General features: G+C 32.6%; 1 protein-coding gene across 4 annotated transcripts in view; it reads right to left on the reverse strand.

The window, feature by feature from the left end:
• Positions 1 to 25484, reverse strand: part of LOC107439279 (1-phosphatidylinositol 4,5-bisphosphate phosphodiesterase zeta-1) — a 67703-nt gene that overhangs the window by 9719 nt on the left and 32500 nt on the right. For all 4 annotated transcript variants that reach the window (XM_043052469.2, XM_071177920.1, XM_043052468.2 and 1 more), the window contains exons 8-17: positions 25139 to 25208; positions 17968 to 18055; positions 12886 to 13003; positions 11994 to 12079; positions 11742 to 11862; positions 10097 to 10182; positions 8580 to 8662; positions 5343 to 5564; positions 4367 to 4460; positions 246 to 425 (exon numbers count right to left, since the gene is read on the reverse strand). In XM_043052469.2, the coding sequence (XP_042908403.1) occupies positions 246 to 425; positions 4367 to 4460; positions 5343 to 5564; positions 8580 to 8662; positions 10097 to 10182; positions 11742 to 11862; positions 11994 to 12079; positions 12886 to 13003; positions 17968 to 18055; positions 25139 to 25208 (1148 nt within the window). The remainder of the gene's footprint in view (positions 1 to 245; positions 426 to 4366; positions 4461 to 5342; positions 5565 to 8579; positions 8663 to 10096; positions 10183 to 11741; positions 11863 to 11993; positions 12080 to 12885; positions 13004 to 17967; positions 18056 to 25138; positions 25209 to 25484) is intronic.

Here is a 25484-nt window from a genome sequence, read left to right on the forward strand (position 1 = left end):
TCCTATTATTATCCTCTCGCTAATAGTAAAAGTGCCTGTTGCCATGGGCAAAATGATAGTTTACTCCTCCTTTAGTTTTTCTGCAACCACTCATAAAAATTCTCATTTAAAATTCTACAATCATAATTTTTTGTGTAGATATTTTACATCATATAAACACAATTTGTTCTTTTTTGGGAATTTATTTGAATATTTTATATGTATATATATAAAAAAAATCGAATATATATTAAAGGTGTATTTACCTAGCTGACATCCCAAATTCCAGAAAGGAATTGGATCGTAATTTCCCGAATCTGTCCTCGTTCCTTTGGGATAGATTCGTGAAATATTCTTCTTGTTGTAATTCACAAATTGTTGTCCTTCATAATATCCAAGGTTGAGTGCCACGGTTTCTTGGAAGGAAGCCATCTCATTGAACCTCCCTATCAAGTGGAACATTTAATGATGTTAGTTCATGGACAAACTAATATGGAAGAATGGGTTGAGACAATTTATTCTTCACACAATAATTAAGTTTCAAAAAATATATTTTAATTCGTATTATTTATCCTGATGAGCTGTATTAGACAGCATAAAATTTATGCAGCAAAAATTATTCTTCTGTAATTAACATCCTTTATTATGCTTACTCTTTTTACAGTGTGCAAAATGCAACACCCTTTATGACTTTTGGCTCAAAGATCGATTTTTCACGTACCAATAATCAATCTTAAGGCCATAAATATACTAATCAATTAGTGAAAGTGAAACCAGAACCAAAACACGTTTTTTTAACACTAGGTTGCCTAAGGGAAGTCATTTTGACTGCTTTTTAACTGCTTTTTCATTTGCAAAAAATGTACAAATAATAATGCATAAATTAATATTTTATTTCCAAGTGAAGTAAATTTTTTTATTGTTAATGTTTACTAATAACTTGTTATATAACTGTGAATAATGTAAGAAAATATTAAAAATTAATTAAACAAATTTCCTTACACATTAGTTATTCTTTCACAATGCAGACATTTTGACTGATTTGGGGAAATATAGGTATATATTAAGTTTCAGTCTTTCTAGTGTTAAACATATCTTCCAACTGATCATCAAAATTAAGAGGTCAAAAGTTTGGCCCCTAAATTTTAATTTTACTTTTTGCGTATTTCTCAAGAACTTTTTAAGCGAATTGAAAATTTTTTGCATGCAATTATAAAATTCGTTTACCAAAAGATAATTCCATGCAAAAAAATAATTCTTAATAACTATTTATTATCATTTTAGTTGTCTGAAAATGTTTTAGATTGTAAGGTGTACAAATCTTTATATCTTTTTAAAGGTTCCATTTTTATCTGGCAATTTAAATTAATTAAGAATTTCTTCAAGATCGAGAAATCGAATTATAAATACAAGACTTGTATACAATTTTATAAGAAGAGTTTTAATAAAGCGCCCCAGGTGCAAAGATCCCATTTGCAAAATGACATGTCACGCGTGACATGTCCCCACAACAGTAATATGTGTACCAAGCAATACATGGGCACAAGGCCTCGAGTCGCACATGCGAGAAGAGCACCACAAATCCCGCATACTTTATATTTTATTTTATACCCTTCGTTGAACAGCCGAACCAATTTTGGGTTTACGACTACTAATGTTCAACTCCGTAGCCTTGTAATTTTGAACACAATCCAGAAGACAAAGAAACTCTTGGATCAGTACCCCCAGAGGTATTGATTTGTTATAGGAACATGGAGGACTGCGACTTGACAGATTTAACGTGCATTCGTCACCGGGCGGCCTGGGATCGAACCCACGCCATCTTGGACATGGGCCCAGTGCCATACCAACCAGGCTATCCCAGCCTAAATCCCGCATATGAGCAGAAGAGGCTAGCCAACACCAGGGCCCAAGGCCTTCAAGGTGGCGTTGCTGATTTGACAGCCGACGAAGGAAGGCTTGATGCCGGCCTTCGTCACTCTGCGGTCCCAATACTGAAAGATTTACGAACCATACCTTTCATTTAAAAATACAAATCAGAACAAATGAGCAAAACTACAGTTGAAGGAAAAATTATCTATTCATTATCAATATGATCCCATATGATCACATTGGGTGATTGTATGGGTGTAGCTATATGATTGGATTGCTGTATGACTCTACTGGATTCCATTGGATTGCTGTATGACTCTATTGGATTCCATTGGATTGCTCTATGACTCTAATGGATTCCATTGGATTGCTGTAAGACTCTATTGGATTCCATTGGATTGCTGTATGACTCTAACCACCAAGTGGACGTGCATTGTCGACTTTTTATAGAGAAGGACGCATTGAATTATGCCTTCTCTGTCACCCTTCCCTTTGTCAAGGTATTCCTTCGTTATAAGCTCATCAAAGTCGAATTTCGATAATTTTCAAAAACGAAGTCTTAGCTTTTCTCTATAAATTCTACTTTAACTAAGCTTTATCTTTAAACGTGGGGGCGGGACTTTACCATACCTTGGTTTATGATCCAAGCCTAAGCACCGATTTTTCTCTTTTATGACCCTTTTCTGTGCTTTCAGAGGTCTATTCATGATTAAATTTTACTGAGACAAAAATGAATAATTTAGCTCACCGAAAGGACTTCTGCCCACAGTCTGCCTGTTCGAACTGTCCGCAACATTGAGCACTTTAGGTAGAATAGTTTATAGAGGACCGATACCGCCCACCCTCAGTCCCTACGCAAGCTGATCAAAGTGGTCTCTCACCCGCTTACTGGCCGCGGCCAGTGATGCTTGACTTCAGTGCTCTATTGGGAACCGTGTGCCTTTAAGATTGTAGTGTATCTACCACTACAAAAATATAATTCCAATTCACTAGTATATAAGTCATGTTAACGCGATTCTATGGTGGGGTACTTTGTCATAGATGAAGGTTGACATGGTCTATAGCTTCTCTTCCCACATTGGTGACCTTCGAACGTGATGTGAACACTCCTACCTTGACAGAAACTCCCACTACTATTTGAACACGCCTACTTCGATGGATTGCCTACATTGAACAGTTGACTTGCTACTTGTGACTGCGAGATTATCCTCCTCACGCTGTTGCTTCTCAACCTCGATCGCACGCAACGTGCAATGCAACGTATACACTCGATTGCTAATGGCAACACAGGAATGATCACGACCCTGAACTTAATACAGCTCTCACGGTCAGCACTCAAAAAGTACGATGCTCTTAATGCATCTCTCCCGGTTTCTCACAAAACAGAAATGAACCAACTAGTGGTATCCGTACATCAAATTCTATCACAGATATAATTCTAGTGGGGGAGTGCTGTAGTGTATCTACCACTACAAAATTACAATTCATTAGTATATAAGACAAGTTAACTAGATTCCATGGTGGGGTACCTTTTCATAGATGAAGGTTGACATTGTCGATAACAACTCTCGCCACAAAGATCAATAAACGGCGGGACGGTTCTTGGATACAAAAGGAGATGCTGGGTATATGTAAATGATGCGTTTATTGGGTGGGGGTATTTTCGACTGAAGCACGCTTAACTCATGCCACAGAACTACATCACCCATGCACGGGATTAAAGGGGGCGGGGAATCTTATTTCCAATGTGAGAAATGAACAGGTGGACTCATCAATGTGCAACATAATACACTACGTTCAGGCTCATTACGCAAGTCAAAATTCTTCATGGTCCCGCAACACATTTTGATGGTTTACGTTGGTTTCAGCACGATTCTTGATGGTCCCACATCATTTGATGGTTACCATCATCCAACATTTTCGGTTGTGCGTTTATGGTTTTTGATATGCCCACAAACTTCCATTATTCCATGATGGAAAATGATACTTTAGTACTATGATGGTTAGCCATCAAGAGAGGCTTGGTTCTCATGGACCAACCATCCATTGATGGTTTAATGGGAATTCTTGTTGGATCTCAGGAATATACTACCAAAACAATTTCTTTTATGTTGGAAAATCATAAATCAGTCCAAATTCCTACATTGGAGGGATGGTTGTTCATGATCGTTCCAACATTTGATTTCTAAGAAATAATGATGGAGATTTCTGATGGTTCTCCATGAACAAACCATCAAAACAAGTTGATATTCTTACGTTGGACCATCATGAATTATTCCGAATTCCTACATTGGTGTGATGGTTTCTTATGCTGGTTACCATCAAAAACATAATGGTTCATGATGGAATTATTGATGGTTACTATCAAGATTATGTTCTTCCATCAATGGAAGGTATCTTCCATCAAAAATTTTGACTTGGGTAAATAAATAAAAAAAAACACTTTGCTTTTCTAGTAAGATTCAAATGAAAGAGACAAAACTAATACAGGATGGTGTTAAAAAAAATTACTCACAGGTTTCGTCACATTCTGCGAAAGAAGTGAACCTCCGAGCGGAGAAATAATTCACCAAATCAGAAAGTTCCGGTGAAATACCTTTTGCATGACTCTAAAAACATTTCAATGGTTATTAAAACAAATTATTATGAGTAAAAATTTTTGTACAATATTTTATTTCACCCACTCAGAATCTGTTCCCAAAACTTAATGTACAAATGATTGTTAATTAATCAGCTTATTTTTTAATAGATTTTAAAGGTATCTTTTTATTTATGTTCTGATTTATTTATTTTTATAACCGTCGTTGAACAGCCGATCCAATTTTGGTTTACGACTACTAATGTTCAACTCCGCAGCCTTGTCATTTTGAACCCAATCCAGAAGACAAGGAACCTCCTGGATCAAGTATTGGGAGAAATCTACCTTCGTGCAGGACTTTTTGATTTAAACTAACCCGCATTTGCGTTATATGAAGAGAAAAAGAGTGAAAACCACCCACGGTTAGCTTGACGGCAAGGGGACTGTCCATGATCCGTCTACCACTGAGGATATCTCACGTCAGCACAGCGGCTGGTGTAAGTTGTGTGCGGAATTCGTATTGACCAGCCATCGTCGGGATCGAATCCCGGTTCACCTCATTAGAAGGCGAACGCTTTATCCCCTGAGCCATCGCGGCTCTAATAATAAAACAATGGTAATAATAATAATAAAACAAAAAACGTTTTTCAAACTAAAAAGGTAAAAAATAATTTTATTTATTTATTTTTGTTACACCGATATAGAAAAAAATGACTTAAAAAAGAGCTAACTCAAAAAAAAATTAGAATTTAAAATTATTACTTCCTTCGTGAGATAGTTTCATCTGAACGGAAATGGTTGTTGATTTGTGAAATAGTGAATATATTTCAAAAAATAAAATCACGTTTTCGGTATTTGAGTTTTAATTGTGGTGTATAAGTCGCAAGAATAAATGAATGTAGAATAATTTTACCGGTGCCGCTGCCATGGCAGGAATACCATCCTCAGTATCGAAACCTGGTGCTGCCATGGTAGGAATAGCATCCTCAGTATCGAAACCTGGTGCTGCCATGGCAGGAATACCATCCCCAGTATCGAAACCTGCTGCTGCCAATGCTTCTTCTCTTTCTTCTTCATCTTCAAGCATGTAAAATTCGTCTGAAGAGAACATCAATCCAGCTTCTCTCTTCTTTCCCTGTTTGTGAATAAAGTGTCACTACTATCTCACTATATGACTGTTTGTCAANTTCTGTATAATATTGAGTAATGATCAATATTTTTGCATGTTTCTATTGTTTTATCATCTAATTAAATAGTGCAAAAAGAATAAACCAAAAAAAGAATAGTTTAACTTAAAAAATTAGAAATTTAAAAAGACATGTTTTTCAGCTCTTTTCAAAATGTGTCGGGTAGTCCCGTTCAGTTACAAAAATTATGTTTTTTGACTGTTTTTTCAGGTGTAAATGAAAATGACCAATGTATTGATAATAGATAAACCGAATCGAAACATTCAACTAATTTCTCTTAATTTCATGACTACTGTATTCAACATACTTTCAAAACTATTGCTTACCATGTTACCAGCTGCATAAATACTTGAAACTTTGAAAATAATCTTTTTTTAATATAACAATTAATGTCAGATGGCCCATTGACTTGAAAAAATATTCTATACATATGAAATTGACAGTGGGCGGGGGTACCCGACACTCCCCTATATATATAGATAAGTATAAATCTTAGCAAAACTTTTATCAGCTCTATTGGAACAAAGATTTACTTACATTATTATTTGGTAGAAATTAAATTTAAAATCAGTTATCAAAAATTTGAAGGAATTTTTTTTTCATTTTTAATACCACAAAATAAGCAGAACTGTATATCACTGGGACAGATTTTTGCAAGAAATAAAAAAAATATATAAAAAAAAAACACATTCAAATAGTGAATTAAAGAAAGGTGACGCATGAAAAAAGAATAATGAAATAAAAAATAATTATGCTATCGGTATAATAAGCGATTTGAGCGGGTATTCGATCAGGCGGTGGAGGAATCGAGGGTGCGCGGTATCGATACTTGTTAAACACTGATCTACTTTAAAGTGCTTGAATTCGTGAGCAGGTCATTGAGCTATCTGATGCTGGGGAGCCATCACCTCTGCAGAGGATCAAAATTGTCTTCGGATTATCCTCAGAGATGTTTACCCGACAATAGCCATTTCGCAGCTTTTGTGCAAAACCGTTAATGGAGTACTACCCATGCTTAAATTAAACATATACACGGTGCGCCTTAACTAAAATTAAATAAAATGCTCTTACACCTAGAAAATTAGAAGAGATTCTGAATTTACAATGTTCTTTGCTAATAAAAATAGAAAAATTAAAATAATCTGTGGAGGGATTTTTAAAAAAATCCACTTTGAACATTTTTGCTCACGAAGTACGATATTTCAAAAATGTTAGCATCATTTTATACTCATAAATAGAAAAAAAATGACATATTTGTATTAAATATTCATAATTACAGTTTATAATAAATTTTATAATTTTTAGAAGTTTTTTAATTGTTAATTATAGTCGATGAACCACTATTTAAAAAACAAAAATAATAAGAACTTAAATCGACTTTAGCGACACAAGCACTGTGACTTTAAAAATGGCAGCTTCCATTCGTGTGTGTACACGAAGTAGAAAAGCAATTGAACCAGGATAAAAAACAAAACTTCATATCACAGCTCCTTCTATCGACGATTATTTTGATTTTAGAAATTTTTCCTTTCGTTTGTATAAAAGGCGATGAAGTCTTGGATTCTCCTGTGCTTGGAATTTACTGCAAAGATGTTCCTGCTTTTGTTCAGTATGTGAAAAATAAGCGAGATGTACTGGATGTTCACTTAAAAATGGGTATTGATGGAGGAGGTGGATTTTTAAAAATATGTCTTTCTGTACAGTCAAATGAGTTGGACTTCGAGTGCAGCGGTAAGCGAGCTAAGTATGATGAGGGGATAACTGCAAGGAAATTTAAGGATTCTGGAGTTAAACGACTATTCATTCTAGCAGCCGTTCCGAGTGCACAAGAAAATTATAAGAATGTAGATCAACTCATTTCAACGTTGAATATAAGTCCTTTCCAAGGCACAATTGCACCCGATTTGAAGGTAGCGAATATATTAGCAGGTATAATGTCGCACAGCAGCGCATACCCATGCACTTATTGTTATGCCAAGAAAGATGAGCTAAGCAGCTGTGGCGAATTGAGATCCCCGAAAATGTTTCATCGTATTATACAAGTTGGCTGACTGAAGGAAAATGTTCAAAAAACAAAGCGAAAGATTATTTCAATTGCATTCATCCACCGCTAATTGCAATTGTTGGAGGCAAAACATTCCTAGACATTACTCCACCGCCAGAATTACACCTTATGCTTGGTGTTGTTAACACTGTTTTCACGCATATGTTGAAAGAGTGTGAAAATGAATCGCTGACATGGACAAAAGCGTGTCACGCTCAGCATGAAATCAGACGAGGATGTTCTGGATTTAAAGGAAATGCATGAAAAACACTTTTGGATAAAGAAGAACTTCTGCACCAGTTTCAAAATCTAGCAATACTGAAGTAAGTTAAAGTATTTGACGACTTCAAAAAAGTGGTTTCTGCACAACTCAAAACAAGGGAACTATATTTTACGCATTATTGACTAAACAAATTTACCGTTTAAATTCCGGTTCGAATTTATTTACGCAAATTTTCTGTATTTTGGATAACCACTTTTTTGTGTGCATTATTTGAAATTTTCCAACTTACGTAACATTTTGACGTATTGTCGACGTAAATATTATGTAAAAATAACGTACTCATTCTTACCTTGTAAAAAGTGGTTGGTAAAATATTAGTAAAAGAAACGAATTTGTTTACATAAAATTTTACGTTTTTCGGATAACCATTTTCTGCCACAGTTCGATGATTCAGATTTACGTAAATTTTTACGAATGTTTAGTAAAATTTAAAGGTGAAATATACGTATTTTTGGCGTAAAATTGATCGTTCTCTGCTACCTCGGACTACAACCTACATTTTGAATTGGTCACATGAGTTATTTTTCCCATTTTAGTCGTTTACCTTTTAATCCGATGTTAAACGTCCGTTTAAATCCTTATTGACATCTGCATACGAATTGATAGAAAATGTAATAATAATTTGATTTCAAATACCTTGATGAATATTTTTCTTGATAATGCTTCCGGGGAAGGCATGTGCTCTTCATCTTCCTCAATTGGAGATTTATGCAAATATTCTGAAAATGTCAAGTTTTGGAAATAAATATCTTAAGTCAACAGTTTTTTCTCTCTCGTAACAAACTCATTTAATTGAATTGATTTTAATACCATAGTTCATAACACTGCTTAAAATATTCATTTTTTTTCACATTTGGTTAATGTTTTCTTAATTTTAATTTCAGGTTGCTAAATTTAATGAAAGAAATGATTTTATATACTCGTTCCATATATATATATATATATATATATATATAACTTATGTTGCCTACTTTTTAATAAAATTAATTTTGTAGCAGATTTTCTATGTACTTTTGAGAGTAATGGGCATTTCTACATCAATCATTCAATAAAAAAATTAAGGTCAATAATTTGGATAAGCTAAACATGTTTGAAATTTCGAAAATTTACAAATTTTTTACAATTTGTGAATTAATAGATAGAGAGTTGACCTAGAGAGCTAAATTGTGTGATATTAAGATTTTCAGAGCATTTTATGGCATGTAGCATAGCTAAACTATGAAAAAAATTATTTTTTACTTAAATGTAAATATTAAAGCTTTAAATTTTTTTAAAATAATAAAATTTAATTTCCTTTCTCTGTTTTGGAAAAGTTGACACCAAAAAAATAAATTAATAAATAAAAAAACAGCCAAACTAGTCTTTAGTTTATCATTTACATAAACCCAGTAGTAATTAAAATCGCAAAATTCGCCATTAAAAAGAAGTTTTATTAAAAAGTGGCTTCTTCATTTGAACTACTAATTTTCATAACCTATTCTGGTCAAAATTGTGATATTTGTTATTCCTTTTATTAAATAACTCATAATAAAATAATTATACCCTAGGGAACAAATTTTTTGTTGTGTTTATGCAAGTACTTGATCTTAATTAATTCCAATGTATGAATTTCATATATGTAATTTCCAGTTTTGTTTCTTTAAAGCTGAGTTCACAACTATATAAAGAATGTATTGTNTATATATATATATATATATATATATATATATATATATATATATATATATATATATATATATATATATATATATATATATATATATATATATATATATATATATATATATATATATATATATATATATATATATATATATATATATATATATATATATATATATATATATATATATATATATATATATATATATATATATATATATATATATATATATATATATATATATATATATATATATATATATATATATATATATATATATATATATATATATATATATATATATATATATATATATATATATATATATATATATATATATATATATATATATATATATATATATATATATATATATATATATATATATATATATATATATATATATATATATATATATATATATATATATATATATATATATTCAAGAAATGGATGATTTTATATATTGAAATGGAATTCTATTAATTACCTCCAAGTATATTTTCGAAATGCTGAGCCATTTTGACTTGATAGGGTAAGCTGCAGTGATTTTCTATGGAAAGGATGACTGGGTACCTACAATTGAATCATTCAAACATCAGAGAAATATTACATGAAAACAACTAATTCTAATTACCCGTTTTCATTGATTCCAAATCGAATCAAAGAAGTTTATTGTGCATAAACATGAAATTATTGTTTCACCAAGTAAATAAAAGTAGTGCCCGTTTCTAAATTTGCACGCCGTATTAGAGCGTATTTAAGCAAAATTCATTTTTAAAAAAATTTAAATCTCTAGAAATCTTTCATGTATTCAAATAGAAATTATCACATTTTTTTCAGAAGACTTTGTTTCGATTCAAAATCTTGTTGCTATTCTTTTTGGAATTTTACAATTTGAATTAACTGGTCAATCTTTTAACATAAATGACCCGCCGTTAATGAAGGCTACAAATGAGCACATGTCAGAACAAGCTGATTTTTTTTATAATTTTATTTTATAACCGACGTTGAATAGCTGACACATTTTTGGATTTATGATCAATCTAGTCTTATAATTTTGAACCAGAAGAAAAGGAAACTCCTGAATCATGAGTTTGGATAAATTAGCCTTCTCGGGGAATTCGAAACTAATCCACACATACTTTATCTGAAATGGAAAACCACAGAAACTGTCACCCATGAACCGTTGCTATTTTGAATTTAAAGGGGATTCTAATCCATGATCCGTCTAGCTGTCTATCACTAAAGATATTTTACATCAGCATTGTGGTCGGTGCGAGCCGGGTGCGGAATTCGTATCGACCAGCCATCACAGGGATTCGAGCCTCATCCGTTTCTCAAGCCATTGCAAATAACTTCATCACTAATTCACACTCCGACCTTCTTCCAACTTCCTAATGATTCGATCTCACGTAAACTCATCCAGATGTCGTCTTCTGTGTTGTCTGTTAGCCATATCATACAGTAACAAGAAATTCACTTCGTTTAAACTGGCATACCGATAAACTGGCATACTGGCATACTGGAATACCATTCACATAGATATTGTGCGGCTTTGAGGAGAACTACTCCAGACCAAAAGTCTGGGGCTGTCTGCTACTATGGTAACAAGTGAGAGCACATTTCTAATTACTGTGCAATGGAGGAATAAATGTCTTGATTGTTTTACTCACGTTGACCTTTGCCAAGATCAAGACGAAAGTATTCACCGCACACCCCTATTCGAAGTGACTATTCCTCTTAACCTTAGTACCCTCCACGACACGAGACTGATGTCTGAAGGAGTTCTCCTGAAACCCTCACAATATCTCTGTGAATGGTATTGCACGGTATGCCAGTTTAAACGAAGTGAATTTCTTGTCACTGTGTGATATGGCTAACAGACAACACAGAAGACGACATCTTCATAAGTTTACGCGAGATCGTCATTATTACATACTTTTGAATGGATCACGCCGAATAAAAAATATAACATTTACTTAACTGCAAAAATCTCGATCCTCCGTTTAGCGAAAATTTCTTTATGGAACTCATTTATCGACGTTTTTATTCCAAACCCACACCCATACGGTCACAAAATTGGGAAGAAAGTTACAGTTAATGTCTCCAGTTGCATAAAAAATGAATCTTACTGCGAAGTTTTGAAGGCATATTTCTTTATAGCTTCCAGAACATCCCTTAAAAATATTCTACTTGTTATTGTATAGCCGTGGAATATAATAGGTTCTTCGTCGGGTCCGTCCCACGTGTCCACTAAGAAAAGAAAGAAAAAAAGCATGAAGCAAAAACTAAATAAACAAAAAAAAAAAAAAAAACAGATAAGGNAAAAAAAAAAAAAAAAAAAAAAAAAAAAAAAAAAACAGATAAGGGTAGATGTTACTTACATTCTAAACATCTACAACCTCTGGTCAAGGCTTGTATGTAACCTTCTATACTGCTGTCCCCAATAAGCTGACCTCCAATCAGATATCTATAGAGAAACAAAATAAATATTCCAAGTTCTATAATAAGTTTTTTTATTTCCAAATAGCTGCGTAATCGGTCTTGCCGATGAGCAGACCTAGTGCGTTCTCCAGAGGTGGTATCCACTCTTTCAGGACCACCACAATGGGTGAGATACATGTTAATTTGGACGTCTAGTTTCTGCCACACTAGATGGCAGCACCGAGACTCTATTTGGATGCTGCACTAGGAATTTAATTTTGCCGGAAATGCCAAGAGCCAATAAGGCACTCCAGGGATCTTTTACATGCCGCATAATCATACGACATGGCCGCTGAGGATTTTCTGCATCCCGAAAATCCGGTGTCTGGGCCGGGGATCGAACCCGCAGACTTGGGCTCAGAAGGCCGACGACAAATCAACTGCGCCACCCAGCCACAGTTCTAAATAAGTGAACGGCATAAAAAAAGTATTTCTTAAGAAAGAAAAAAGTTTTTCATATTTTGTAAACCGATGTTTGTATAGTTTGTCTACTGTAAGAACTCCCCCAAACACGAAGTCTGAGGTCGTCTGCTGCTCTGGAAACAAGAATAGCGCATTCAGGGAGGATAGCTTCTCTTCACTAGCACAATAGCAGAAAAATATTCCTTTTCTCTCGCCGACCAGAGACAAAACCTGTCCTAAACAGTGACCCCACACCCCTACTTGAAATCTTTATACATAGTTACCACAGTCACCACCACCAGTTCAGACGAATGGCTAGGGGAGTTATTACTTTAGACAAACTATACTGTCAATTGATTTTCCTTTTTCAAGAAGAAGAAGATGACTTACGTGTTGTGAGAGGATGAAATGTAGTAATGCGTTAAGGGATGAGTCATATCTTGATAAATGACTCGATGTTGTTGATTAAAAACATCTTGAGCATCCGATAACATTAATCTCTGGAAGCCTGAAACAAATTTTTATGTTGTTATTCTATCTTAATATGCGAACAGTTGTTTTACCACCTCGCAATCGATTAAAACAGGGTTCCCTCTCAATTTCAGAAATTTAAAAAAAATTCCCCGACTTTTCCAGGTATGTCAGGTAAATTTTTATGAAAATCCATTCCATATTTTATCTATACCATGCAATTTTGCATCAGAAATTTTTTTATTTATTTGTAATATCAAATATTAGATTTTGTGAGCAGAAACATATTATAGAATGAGGATGGAAACATAGAAAATTTTCACTAAATAGTGGAATTTTATGAAATAATTGTAATAGATGTTAAAATTATTTAAATCTGATCTCAATAACTGATTGCTGTTATTGACAATTCTAAGACTTATTATTTTCTAGGTATGATAGGGTAAACCAACCAGTGAAGGAACATTTCATATATATTGATTAAAAATAAGAATTTGAAAGTTTTTCTTTAGATTGATTGATAACAATAGCTTACTGCCAAGCAATAGGAAGTCATCTAGCCATGTTTTGGATTACCTGGTCAAATGGACTTCTCTGGAAAAATTTTTGAATTAGTTATTATCTCTGCAACACCTTGTTTCTTCGAAAAAATTATAAGGTGAGTGTTTGTATTTATATGTTTGAAGTGGAATTAATTGCATGTAATAGTTTTATTTTTCTCACTGTGAAAAAGAGAATTCAAAATATAGTTATTGAAGTTACGTTTTTTTTTTTTTTAAGCATCATAGCATAATAAAGTACTGAGATAAGGGGGTGTTTATTCACTGGATCACCAAACGATGAAAAACCAGTGAAGGAACAAGTGTTCCCTTACTGGTTTTTTTCTAAGTTAATGAAAATAAAATAAAAACTTTAATTTTTTTGTACCTTTAGTGATGTTCCGCATCAAAAGTATGCTAAAAATACGAAAAACAACTTCTAACCGGTAAAGGGAACAGACATGTTCCTTTACTGGACATAGATTTCCCAGTGAATGAACAGTATGTGTTAATATGTTGACACTTTAATTTTCAATTCATGATTACAAAAAAAAAATTAACATTTTCCAAGTGCTTATATGTTATAATTTCAAGAATATGCTTGTTTTTAAATATTTGTATGGCTTATGAATTCATAAAGAGCATTAAAAAATAACCAAAATTAAGTGTTCCTTTACTGGATGCTCATTCACTGGTAAGAGCTGTTCCTTCACTTGGTCTTCTTACTACTTGTTATTTGAACGTCCAAAACTTTAAAACAATGTTATGTAAGTTCTCTACAATTTCTTTACATAATTTGCAATTAGTAACAAATATGTTGACACTGTCATTTAACTAAAATAACGAATTTTGAAATTAATATGATTTTTTAAAAGGCAAGCGAAGCTTAAGTGTTCCTTCACTGGTTAGTTTACACTATAGGAATTTTCCAGGTTTTTTGTAAAAAATTGCAACTTTCCCTGCTTTTTCGAGTCACAATGAAATTCCCTGACAATTCCAGGTTTTCCCTGTTCTCTCGGACCCGTTAAAAGAATCCAAGGAACATTTTTTTAGATAATTATGTTGATACCATATTCACTACAGAATCGAGATATCTCTTAATCTTAGCGTTACGAGCCAGATATCTATAATTTACACCGTTATAAGGCCTGTAAAAGTCGCTGAATTTGTCCCCGTATATCTTCTGGTTCCCCAAACTTACTTTCATATTTCACTAATCTTAGCAAGAACAGTTTGGAAGGTATTAATGACGTGTTAAAATTAAATATATATCGTTTCTACCGTTATAAATAGACTAAAGCACAAATCGGAAGTTTGCATTGATATTACCTTTCTGAATAATAAATGTATTTCGTCAGCGCTAACAATCAAGTTGAAACTGCTGCTTTTTTATTCAACAGTTAAAGCCGTACTGCTTTATGGGTGAGAAACTTGGAAACTTACTAAATTTCAAGAGAAGACAAACGGAATAGATAGCCTGGTAGGTAGGACACTCGGCCCATGTCCAAGAGTTCGTTGGTTCAATCCCCGCCGGGCGAAGACTCTCCGTGTAGTAAATGGTGCACGTTCAATCTGTCGAGTCTCAAAGTCCTCCATGTTCCCATAACAAATCAATATCTCTGGGGGTACTGATCCAAGAGTTTCCCTTGTCTTCTGGATTGGTTCAAAATTACAACGCTACGGAGTTGTTAGAACGTTAGTTGTCGTAAACCCAAAATTGGGTAGGCTGTTCAACGACGGATATAAAATCTCAAGAAAAAGCCGTAATAGCTCAAAGGCATAGAGCGTTCTCCTTTCTAAGAGGCGAACCGGTTTCAAATCCTAGCGTAAGCTGGTCGACACGAATTCCGCATGCGACTTGCACCAACCACAGTGCTGACGTTGTTGTTGTTGTTGTTCATTTACGTTGCACTAGAGCTGCACAATGGGCTATTGGCGACGGTCTGGGAAACATCCCTGAGGATGATCCAAAGACATTCCATCACAATTTTGATCCTCTGCGGAGGGGATGGCTCCCCCGCTTCGGTAGCCCGACGACCTGCGCGCGAAGTCGAGCACTTTACGGTAGAACAGTTTAACGAGGACCAATACCGCACACCCTCGGTCCCAACGCAGGCTGATCCAAGTGGGTCACCCACCCGCACACTCACCGTAGCCAGTGATGCTTGACTTCGGTGATCTGCTGGGAACCGTGTCTTAACGATCAGTCCACTGCGGGACACAGTTCTGACGTAAAATATCCTCAGTGGAAGACGGATCACAAGTTAGAGTGCCCTTGAAGTCAGGCTTACCGTGGGAGGTTTTCGAGGTTTTCCTCACCATGTAACACGCATGTGGGTTAGTTTCATCAAAAAGTCCTCTACGAGGGCAAATTTCTCCCAATACCTGATCCAGGAGTTCCCTTGTCTTCTGGATGGGATTCAAAGTTACAAGGCTACGGAATTGAGCATTGGAAGTCGTAAACTCAAAATTGGGTAAACTGTTCAACGATGGTTATAATATAAATCCCAAGAAAACTCCTTGAACGGTTTTCAAACTAAAGCTTTACCCAGGATTTTCAAAATCTTTTGGCCCTACATAATTTCAAATGAGCAACCGTATAGTTTGTCTTCGGTAAGAACTCCTCCCACCACAAAGTCTGATTCCGTCTGCTGCTATGGAAACAAGAATAGCGCATTTCAGAGAGGGTAGCTTCTCTTCACTCTAGGGCTAACGCAATAGACCGAAGAAATTTTATTCCCTTTCTCTCTTCGATCCGAGCCAAAACATGTCCTAAACAACGACCTAACACCCCTATAGTTCGTCTAAAGAAAGAACTCCCCTAGTCATTCGTTTGGAATCGTGGTGGTGACTATGGTAACGAGGTATAACAATTTCAAGTAGAGGTGTGGGGTCAATGTTTAGGTCAGGTTTCGGGTCGGTGAGAAAACTTCGGTCTATTGTGTTAGCCCTAGAGTGAAGAAAAGCTGCCCTTCCTGAAATGCGCTATTCTTGTTCCCATAACAGCAGACGGCCTCAGACTTAGTGGCGGGGGGAGTTCTTACCGTAGACAAACTATACTTGAAATACATCGTTACCTTATTCACCACCTTGGGTCCAGACGAATGGCTAGGGGAGTCCTTACTCTAGACAAACTGTAACGAGGGGCCAAAACGAGACTAAGGAAATCGAAGATGGGACGTGGATGGGACATATTCCACTTCCTAGTGTCACTGGGACATATGAGGGATGAAGGAAACTAATTAGGCAAAGTGGGTGAAAAATTACCCTCGGCTAGAGTGTTTGCAAGCGATGGAGGACGCCATACTATGGGATAATCTTTTCATTGCAAAATTCTCCTGCACCTCCGTAAGTAATTTAAAATCCAAAGTATAGAAAAAGAGAGTGCAAGCAAACCTAAAGTAAGTCATGATGTTTCAAATACTGAAAAGATATTTTCAAAATATCAAAATGAAAATAAATTATGAGACATACTAGGATTAGGATTACGACATTCTAGGATTAGATAACTTAGGATTACGCAATGGAGAAGTTCGCTTCCAATAATTTGTTTACATTTTGATATTATGAAGAAGAAAAAAAATCGGCAAATTAAACTACATGGCTTACTGTAGATTTGTTTGAACTCACATTTTCTATATTTTAAATTAGTTATGAAAGTGAAAGAGCATTTGCGATGAGAGGTTTCTCCCGTGGTATGGAGTCCTCTTAATTGCGCCAGACTGGCGTAAAAAGAATCTTAATGACTATAAATGATCAACAACGTTGATATTTTGTTTCGTTAGTATTTAGTATCGTTACTTTCTGACCTTCCAGTGACATATCTGTATAAAGTATCGACATACTTTCCTTATTAATAGTTTTCTTATGCCAAGTATCGATACTATTATGCCTAGTTTCTAAGGATGTTTCGCAGGATTTTATATGTGAAGTGGTAGCATTTCATTCTTAGATTTATAAGTTTAATTTCAAATTATTTTGACGCAAATAAATTTAATGTATTGATAATCATGCAATTAAGCCCCTGCAAAATAAAATAGTTTTGACTAAATTCAATTTAACCTGAGTAAATAAGCCTCAAAAAAACATACTGGTATATAAGTAGCCTAAAGTGATTGCAATAAAAATGAGTAAAAATACTTATTTGCTTAAAAAAATGAGTAAAAATACTTAGTTGCTTAAAAAAATGACTAAAAATACTTAGTTGCTTAAAAAGATAAGCAAAAATACTTAGGTGTAGAATAACGGTTACGGAAACTGCGTGTTCATTATTATAAATACTTTAAAGTCCAACTTTAATAAATATCTATTTTTTTTTAAATTGAAGTTTTCTACCACCAAAAATAAAACAAAATATTCATTAAAATAATTTTTACAGTAATCGTTACTTTTAAAACTCTTTTTCTCTACATGTATTTATTTTATGAGATACTTAAATATAAATTTAATTTTTTAAACGTACCTTCCAAAGAAAGGTATCCAGGGATTTTATTTTCATCAGGTTCATATTCAGATATTAGATCCTCGCATTCTTCAACATTTAAACGCATCTATACAAAAAAAAAATTTTTTTTTAACTTGTGTATTTACAAGAATAACATAGTTCTACAGATATAAATACTTATATCAGTATCTATTCATAGAAAACAGAGAGTGTCCACTACAGATGGACACGTTCATTATAAGAACTCCGCCCTTTTTTGCTTGCTAATGGGTTTACAAACTAAACAAATATTCAACAGCTCCTTTATTTCAGTTATTATGAACAAAAATGTAAAAATTGTTACGCATAGATAAAATAAGAAACATTAAAATCTAGGAGATGATCTAAAAACAAAACATCTCCAGTATATTTCCAAATTAAAATTTAAAAAAATGGAAAGTTATCTATAGATGGTTGACTGAATGTAAACAGATACAAGCTTCCTAAAACCAGAAGAAATTTAGAAAACTTACGGTGTATCCCTCCGCTCATGTTACGATGTGTGAACAGGCTTAACATTCTAGGAAGTTTTATTTTTGTGGATTTGTGCTTAATTTTACGCGTAGTTTTACCATTCATAAGAGATTTTTGTAATTTATAAATTCTAACGCGTCGTGAACCTAAAACAAAGTTAACAATTTTAATATCACAGCCATAAATAAAGTGAAAGGTTTGCCATGTTTTGAATGCTATCCCTTATTCGGCGCTATATTTGTGTTAAATAGCACCGTTTGTTATATTTTGGGTATCATCATGGCAAGCTTGGGGAGTCTTTCGAATTCATTTGTTGTTTGTTTTGTTGACAGTTGGATTGAAAGAATGCGTTATATTGAAAACATTACAGTTATAATAATACTGAATGGCGCGTTTTTCCCCCTCCAAATTTGGGCATAAAAGTTAGTCGAAAGTATTAAACCGGAAGTCTTACGGCTAATTTTGACCCCCAGCGCCATCTACGTTTACCTTTACTGAGTCAAGCATCTATAGGTAGTATTTACTATATATGTGGTTCTCATAGCGATTATTCTCGGTGCCTATATCATGAGTCTTTCCGGGAGTCTGGCACCTCCACTTACCAATTAGGCAACTGTTTTTTATCTAATAAACCTCACTGAGAGGTTCACCTCAATATAGTTTGTCTACGGTAAGAACTCCATCAGCCGCACAGTCTGAGGCTGTCAGCTGCTATGGAAACAAGAATAGTGCATTTCAGGGAGGGTATAGTTTATCTAAAATAAGAACTCCTCCAGACATTCGTCTGAACCTGTGGCGGTGACTATGGTAACGAGGTATGACTATTTCGAAAAGGGGTGCGGGGTTTTGGAGTGGTTTTGGGTCGGGTCGGCGAGAGAAAGGGAATCTCTTCGGTCTATTGTGTTAGATCTAGAGTGGAGCTACCCTCCTTAAAATGCGCCTTTCTTGTTTCCATAGCACCACACGGCCTCAGACTTTGTGGGGGGAGGAGTTCTTAGCTTAGACAGACTATAGCTTCTCTTCACTCTAGGTTTAACACAATAGACCAAAGAAAAAGATTTTTCTCGCCGACCAGATCCAAAACCTGTCCTAAACAGTGACTCCACACCCCTACTTGAAATAGTTATACCTCGTTACCATAGTCACCGACACGGGTCCAGACGAATGGCTAGGGGAGTTCTTACTTCAAACAAACTTTGCAGCACTATTTATTTACACTAATCGCACAAATTGTAAACAAATCTTCGTGCTCATAGATATTTTTAAAAGTTCCTTTTAGAGTTAGGTAAAGATTTTATTTGCGTTTGAGAAGGGAAAAATTCAAATAACGAGAAAATAATACTTCGTTCTCCACTCGGGAAAGAAAAGGTAGAAAAATATGTCGAAATGTATAACGAAATGACGCATGCAATTATTTCAGTTAATTATACAAATATTTCGGTTTAAAAAAATTAACTATTCCTGTAAATTAAATAAAAAGTTGAAGTAATGAGATATTTATATCTACTTAGAATAATAAATTTCTTTCCAATACCTTAATTAATAAGCTGAGTTGAAAAATTACCTTCTACAACATTTTCAATAATTATTTCAGTTAATTACACAAATATTTCGGTTAAAAAAATTAACTATTCCAGTAAATTAAATAAAAAATTGGAGCAATGAGATATTTATATCTTCCTAGAATAATCAATTTCTTTCGAATACCTTAATTAATAAGCTGAGTTGAAAAATTACCTCCTACAACATTTTCAACAATTATTTCAGTTATTTACACAAATATTTCGGTTAAAAAAGTTAACTATTCCAGTAAATTAAATAAAAACGTGGAGTAATAAGATATTTATATCTTCTCAGAATAATCAATTTCTTTCGAATACCTTAATTAATAAGCTGAGTTAAAAATTTACCTCCTACAACATTTTCAAGTTTTCATATTTTTAGCTTCCCTTTTTTTTTCTTTTTTTTAAAAGCATAACTTATTTTTTTAATTAGTTAAAAATAATTCTTTTTATTCCCCCCATTTTTAACAGGTTTTTTGAATTACTTTTACTTTAGAAAAAATAAGTATCTCCTTTCAAAATGCTTAACAATATTAACTTATTACATACATTTTATACTGACCAACGTTTGATTGAAAATATTTTCTTCATAAGAAGTCTTTAGAAACATGAGTAAAATTTTCAGTCAAATTGTTCAAATATTTTTCGGAAAAGGTGCGTACTATAATGAAAATAAGGGGTAAAAAGATTTTTAAATAAAGCCATGACATAAAGAAACAAATCTATGACATATTCGCTTCTATTTTCTTTTAGTTAATTTTTTATGAAGATTTTTTTTATAACATAAATCATGTTTATTAAAACTTAAAACTGTGGGTGATAAATATTTATTTTAATGTTTCCTTAATTTGTCTTGGAAAATTCCGATATTTTCCTATGCTCTTGCTGCTATTACTGTTATATTATATTACATTATATTATATTACATTATANTTATATTATATTATATTATATTATATTATATTATAACATTTCATTTATATATTATTATATTATAACAGTCGTTGAACAGCCGGCCCAGTTTAGAGTTTACGGCTCACAATGTTCAACTCCGTAGCTTTTTAATTTTGAACCCAATCCAGAAGACAAGGGAACTCCTGGATCGGTACCCCCAGAGGTATGATTTGCTATGGGAATATGGAGGACTTCGTGACTCGACAGATTTAACATGCACCAGTTAACATCGAACATTTCTCCAGCTACCTGGATTTGAACTCCCGCTCTTACGAACACGAGTCCAACGCACTACCTATCACGCCCCATTACTGTTATTTTTGCATATCCGAAATTATTAATCTGCTCTTTTTTTGCTTCGTTATTAATTTTGTCGTTTCTTTTGCCATTTACTTATTCTTTCATGCTATACTTCATTAATTTCATAGCTTATAATATATGTTTATTCACAATTTTATAGCAACTTTAGCTATTTCTATTCTCGTCTTCAACAATTATTTTTTTATTTATTTTACCATTAACTTTTTTCAAATTCAATTTATTTACACTACTAAGAAAGTGGTGGAAAAGATAATATGAAAATTATTAAATTTATTGTGACTCTAAAATGATGAGGATTTTTTTTTTCTTAGTACAAAAACACATTTAGTAACTTAAGGCAACTTAATTTTACACGATTAATCTATTTTGATAAGAACGATCCAGAGAAAAACAGGATAAACAAAAAGGAGGTGTGTGTATTAATTTATGTTCTGCTTCAAAAATGAGACATTAAAAACTTCTCGAAATTTTTTTCTTCAAGTATTCATTAGTTTTTAAGATTTCAAAAGAATTTTTAAGTTGCTGAAATTATATAATAGTCTCATTTGTTACAGCTTTTTGTTGTTGTTGCTGTTTGTAATTTGTTTTAAAAGTTCAAACATTTATTATTAGATTGTTATACATTTCGTTGGTCCGAAAGCTGTTTGACCTATTTTTTATTTATTTGTATTACTTTCTGAATTATAATAATAATTTCTTATTTCGTAATAAAAATCTTACTTTTGCTGTGATAACTGATCGTAACAGTTTTATTATATGTATATATAACAGCAAATTTTCTTATACAATATCACTAAGGCCCGGATTTTGATGACATTTGCATTTTTTTTGCATTTTTTGCATTTTTGGACATTTTTTGTCATTTAGAGCATTTTTTTAGATTTATTGGTCATTTTTCTTTAAATTTTGGGGCGTATTTTGCATTTTAAAGAATTTTTTAAAGTTTTTTGTTAATTTTTTCCAATTTTTATTATTTTTTTATCAATTTTCATTATTACACTGGCTTCCAAACAATGAAGAAAATCAATAGAATATTAACAGGTGAAGCAACATCTTTTCAAATTGAAGAAGAATTGTCAGTAAGTGAGACCGTCTTTTTCAAGTACGCACCTATAACATCAGTAGGCGTTGAAGGAAGCTTCTGCAGGAATGAAAATTTACTTTCAGACAAGAGACGCTCGTTTACATTTCAAATTACCAAAAAAACATTTAATAATCCAATGTAATTCTGATGTTTAGTAATATTATGAGATGGAAGTTTTTATATCCATTAAAGTTTCTATACAAAATAAAAATATTTTGGTGTCAATATATTTTCCTTTTTTTGTTATTTTAGGATATAAAACATATTTTTCAAACTTTAATGAACGTAGAACAAGTATTGCATTGCTTTATATTTTTAAATGTCTCATAATAATTTTAAAGAGCAAAACATTTTTTTAATTCAATATTTTTACTTCATTTAAGGCATTTTTTGCGCAATTTTTGCATTTTTAAGGGCATTTTTTGCCCTTTTTAAGGGCATTTTTTGCACTATTTAAGGGCATTAGTTGAGACTTTTTAGGTCATCAAAATCCGGGCTCTAATTATCACTAATAAACAAAAACCTTAAATGCTAATTACTAAAAAGAACAATCTTTGAGCAATATTACAATAATGGAAAGATTACACTTGCTGATAAATATTTAAAATTAAGGCATTATAATTAAAACACATACGTATTTTGAATAATGACATTAAAAATACATTAGGAAATTGGAAGAACTTTTAAGCATTAATGACTTTTATTTTTGAAGTTCAAGATTTTATTTCCTTTGACCTTGTAAATTTTTTTTTCTTCTTTTCAGTTTCAAGTTACCAGACGATATCGATTTCAATGGCTAATAAAAGTTCTTAAACGTCTAAACGGGAAACATAAAGCCTAATGCTTCCTTATTCACAGCATGATAAATTCTTCTAGCATATTTTACAATTCATTTGATGTCACTTTCATATTTTCTGAAGTAAAACATGGAAAACGACGGGTTTTTTTTTTTTTTTTTTTTTTTTTTTTTTTTTTTTTTNTTTTTTTTTTTTTTTTTGTATTTTATAATAATTCTTCCCAGTCACTATCACGAAAGCTGATATTCGACTGTTACATTTTTAGAATCAGATGAGAAGAAAATTGCCTCAAAATAAAAAAATGCTGATAAACAATGAATGTTTTGAAATAAATTTCAAAAAAGCTACACGCGAAACAATTTATTTTTAAAGCGAGAAGTTGATGCTGCTCCGCCGTGACGTCACAGACTGAAATCAGAAGCTCGGATCAAGGGAGTGACCTAGCCCTTCTATTCACTCTTTAGCCCTGCTTCAAATACTTGAAAGAACTTTTCAAAATATCAAAATGAAAATAAATTGTGAAAAGGTTACTTAGGATTACGCAACGAAAAAGTTCTTTTTTTCCAATAATTTGTTTGTATCTTGATGTTTTCCAAAAAATTTTCAGCAATTAAAACTTTATGGCTTACTCTAGGTTTACTTGCGCTCATTTTTACTAAATTTTTTAATTAGTTATGGAGGTAAAATAGAATTTACATTTAAATGTTTCTCCCACGGTATGGCTCCTCTTAAAGCTTACACACACACACAAAAAAAAAGTTATTGTCCATCCCAGCTTTCAAAAATCAAAACATTTCGTAAAACGAAAAGAAAAGAAAATGTAAAAAAACCACTTGGTTTTACAAAGGTTATTATGAAAATGTCGAAAAAGCATTGCATTTCAATAGAAGGGCACGTCTTATTCTAAATCGCGACATTCACTAGACCAGGGATGGCGAACCAATGGCACGCGACACACTATTCAGGGCACGCCACTGATCACAAAGTTCACTACGAAGCATAATAACAATTAAATTAAAATTCACAAAAACAAACAAAAAAATTAAAAATTATTAACAAAAAATTTATAATTAATGTCAAAAAAAAAATTAGTAACCATAAAAAACAAGCTAACAATAAATAACCAGCAAAAAGAGATTTAACAGTCCTGCTTAAACTAACATCTTACAACCTAATATAAGTTATTTGTCATCTAATCTGCAACAACAGAATTCACACTGATGTTACTTTAAGTTGAATTACGCTTATAACCGAGACACTGCAAAATGTATTTTTTCTTTATAGTAAATAAAGAGTTTTGATAGTATTTAGTATTATTATTTTCCCAATAATCACGAAGTCAAAATTATTTGACGGCACGTCTATGACCTCATTAAACAATTTTTTGAAAAAAATGGCACGTTGGTGCATAAAGGTTCGCCACCCCTGCACTAGACCCTATTTTGAAACCTTCTGATATTTTCATGAGGCAGTTGAGATTCAGTGAAAGTACATTCAATAAGCACACTATTTATGCATTAATAAGATTCTCTTCATGAAATTTCGATTAATTTTGAAATTAATTTAAATAGTGATGAAGTCATTAATTCTGCTGGAGATATATTTTATGTTTTAAATCACCAAAATTACTTAAATCACCAAAATCTTTTAAAAATTGTAAGCAAAAAAGCCTCTGAATAAGATGATTCACTGAATAAAGTGGTTCACTTCATACATGTTTAAATTAATTAATAACACGGACTTATTGATTCAGACATAAAAACGAAATTTCGATGCTTAAATTAATTAACAACGTGGACTCATTGATTCAGACATAAAAACGAAATCTCGCTACATTCCGTCTTAGCAATTCTAATAACCTCATTTGATTAAAATGCAACATTTGGCCAACTATAAATGTGCATTGAATGTGTAATATTCACCTTTTAAAAAATAACTACCATTTTGTGAGTTCTTACATTTTGTTCCATCAGCAAGAAAACAAGTAATTCTTCTGGTCCCCATAGAGTCGAATTATTTAATGAATATCTGAAAATAAAATTTAATTATTTCTATAATGCATCGATTTAAAATACACAGATTTAATTACCATTTAAATAATATAATAATAAAGGTTAATAACATTAGATTAATTCCTCACGTTGAATTATTGATCGGTGTAATTTTGGAATTATGTACTGTATTAATTTTTATTTATTTATTTTTTCGAATTTATTTCCTTTAACAAAAAATGAGATATTAAGTAAATTAAGTAAAACTTTTTTGAGGCGATGTGTTATTTTTTTTTAACCTACTCCTCGAGTT

This window comes from Parasteatoda tepidariorum, chromosome 2 (genome assembly GCF_043381705.1).
Source record: "Parasteatoda tepidariorum isolate YZ-2023 chromosome 2, CAS_Ptep_4.0, whole genome shotgun sequence".
NCBI classification, from domain to species: Eukaryota; Metazoa; Arthropoda; class Arachnida; order Araneae; family Theridiidae; genus Parasteatoda; species Parasteatoda tepidariorum.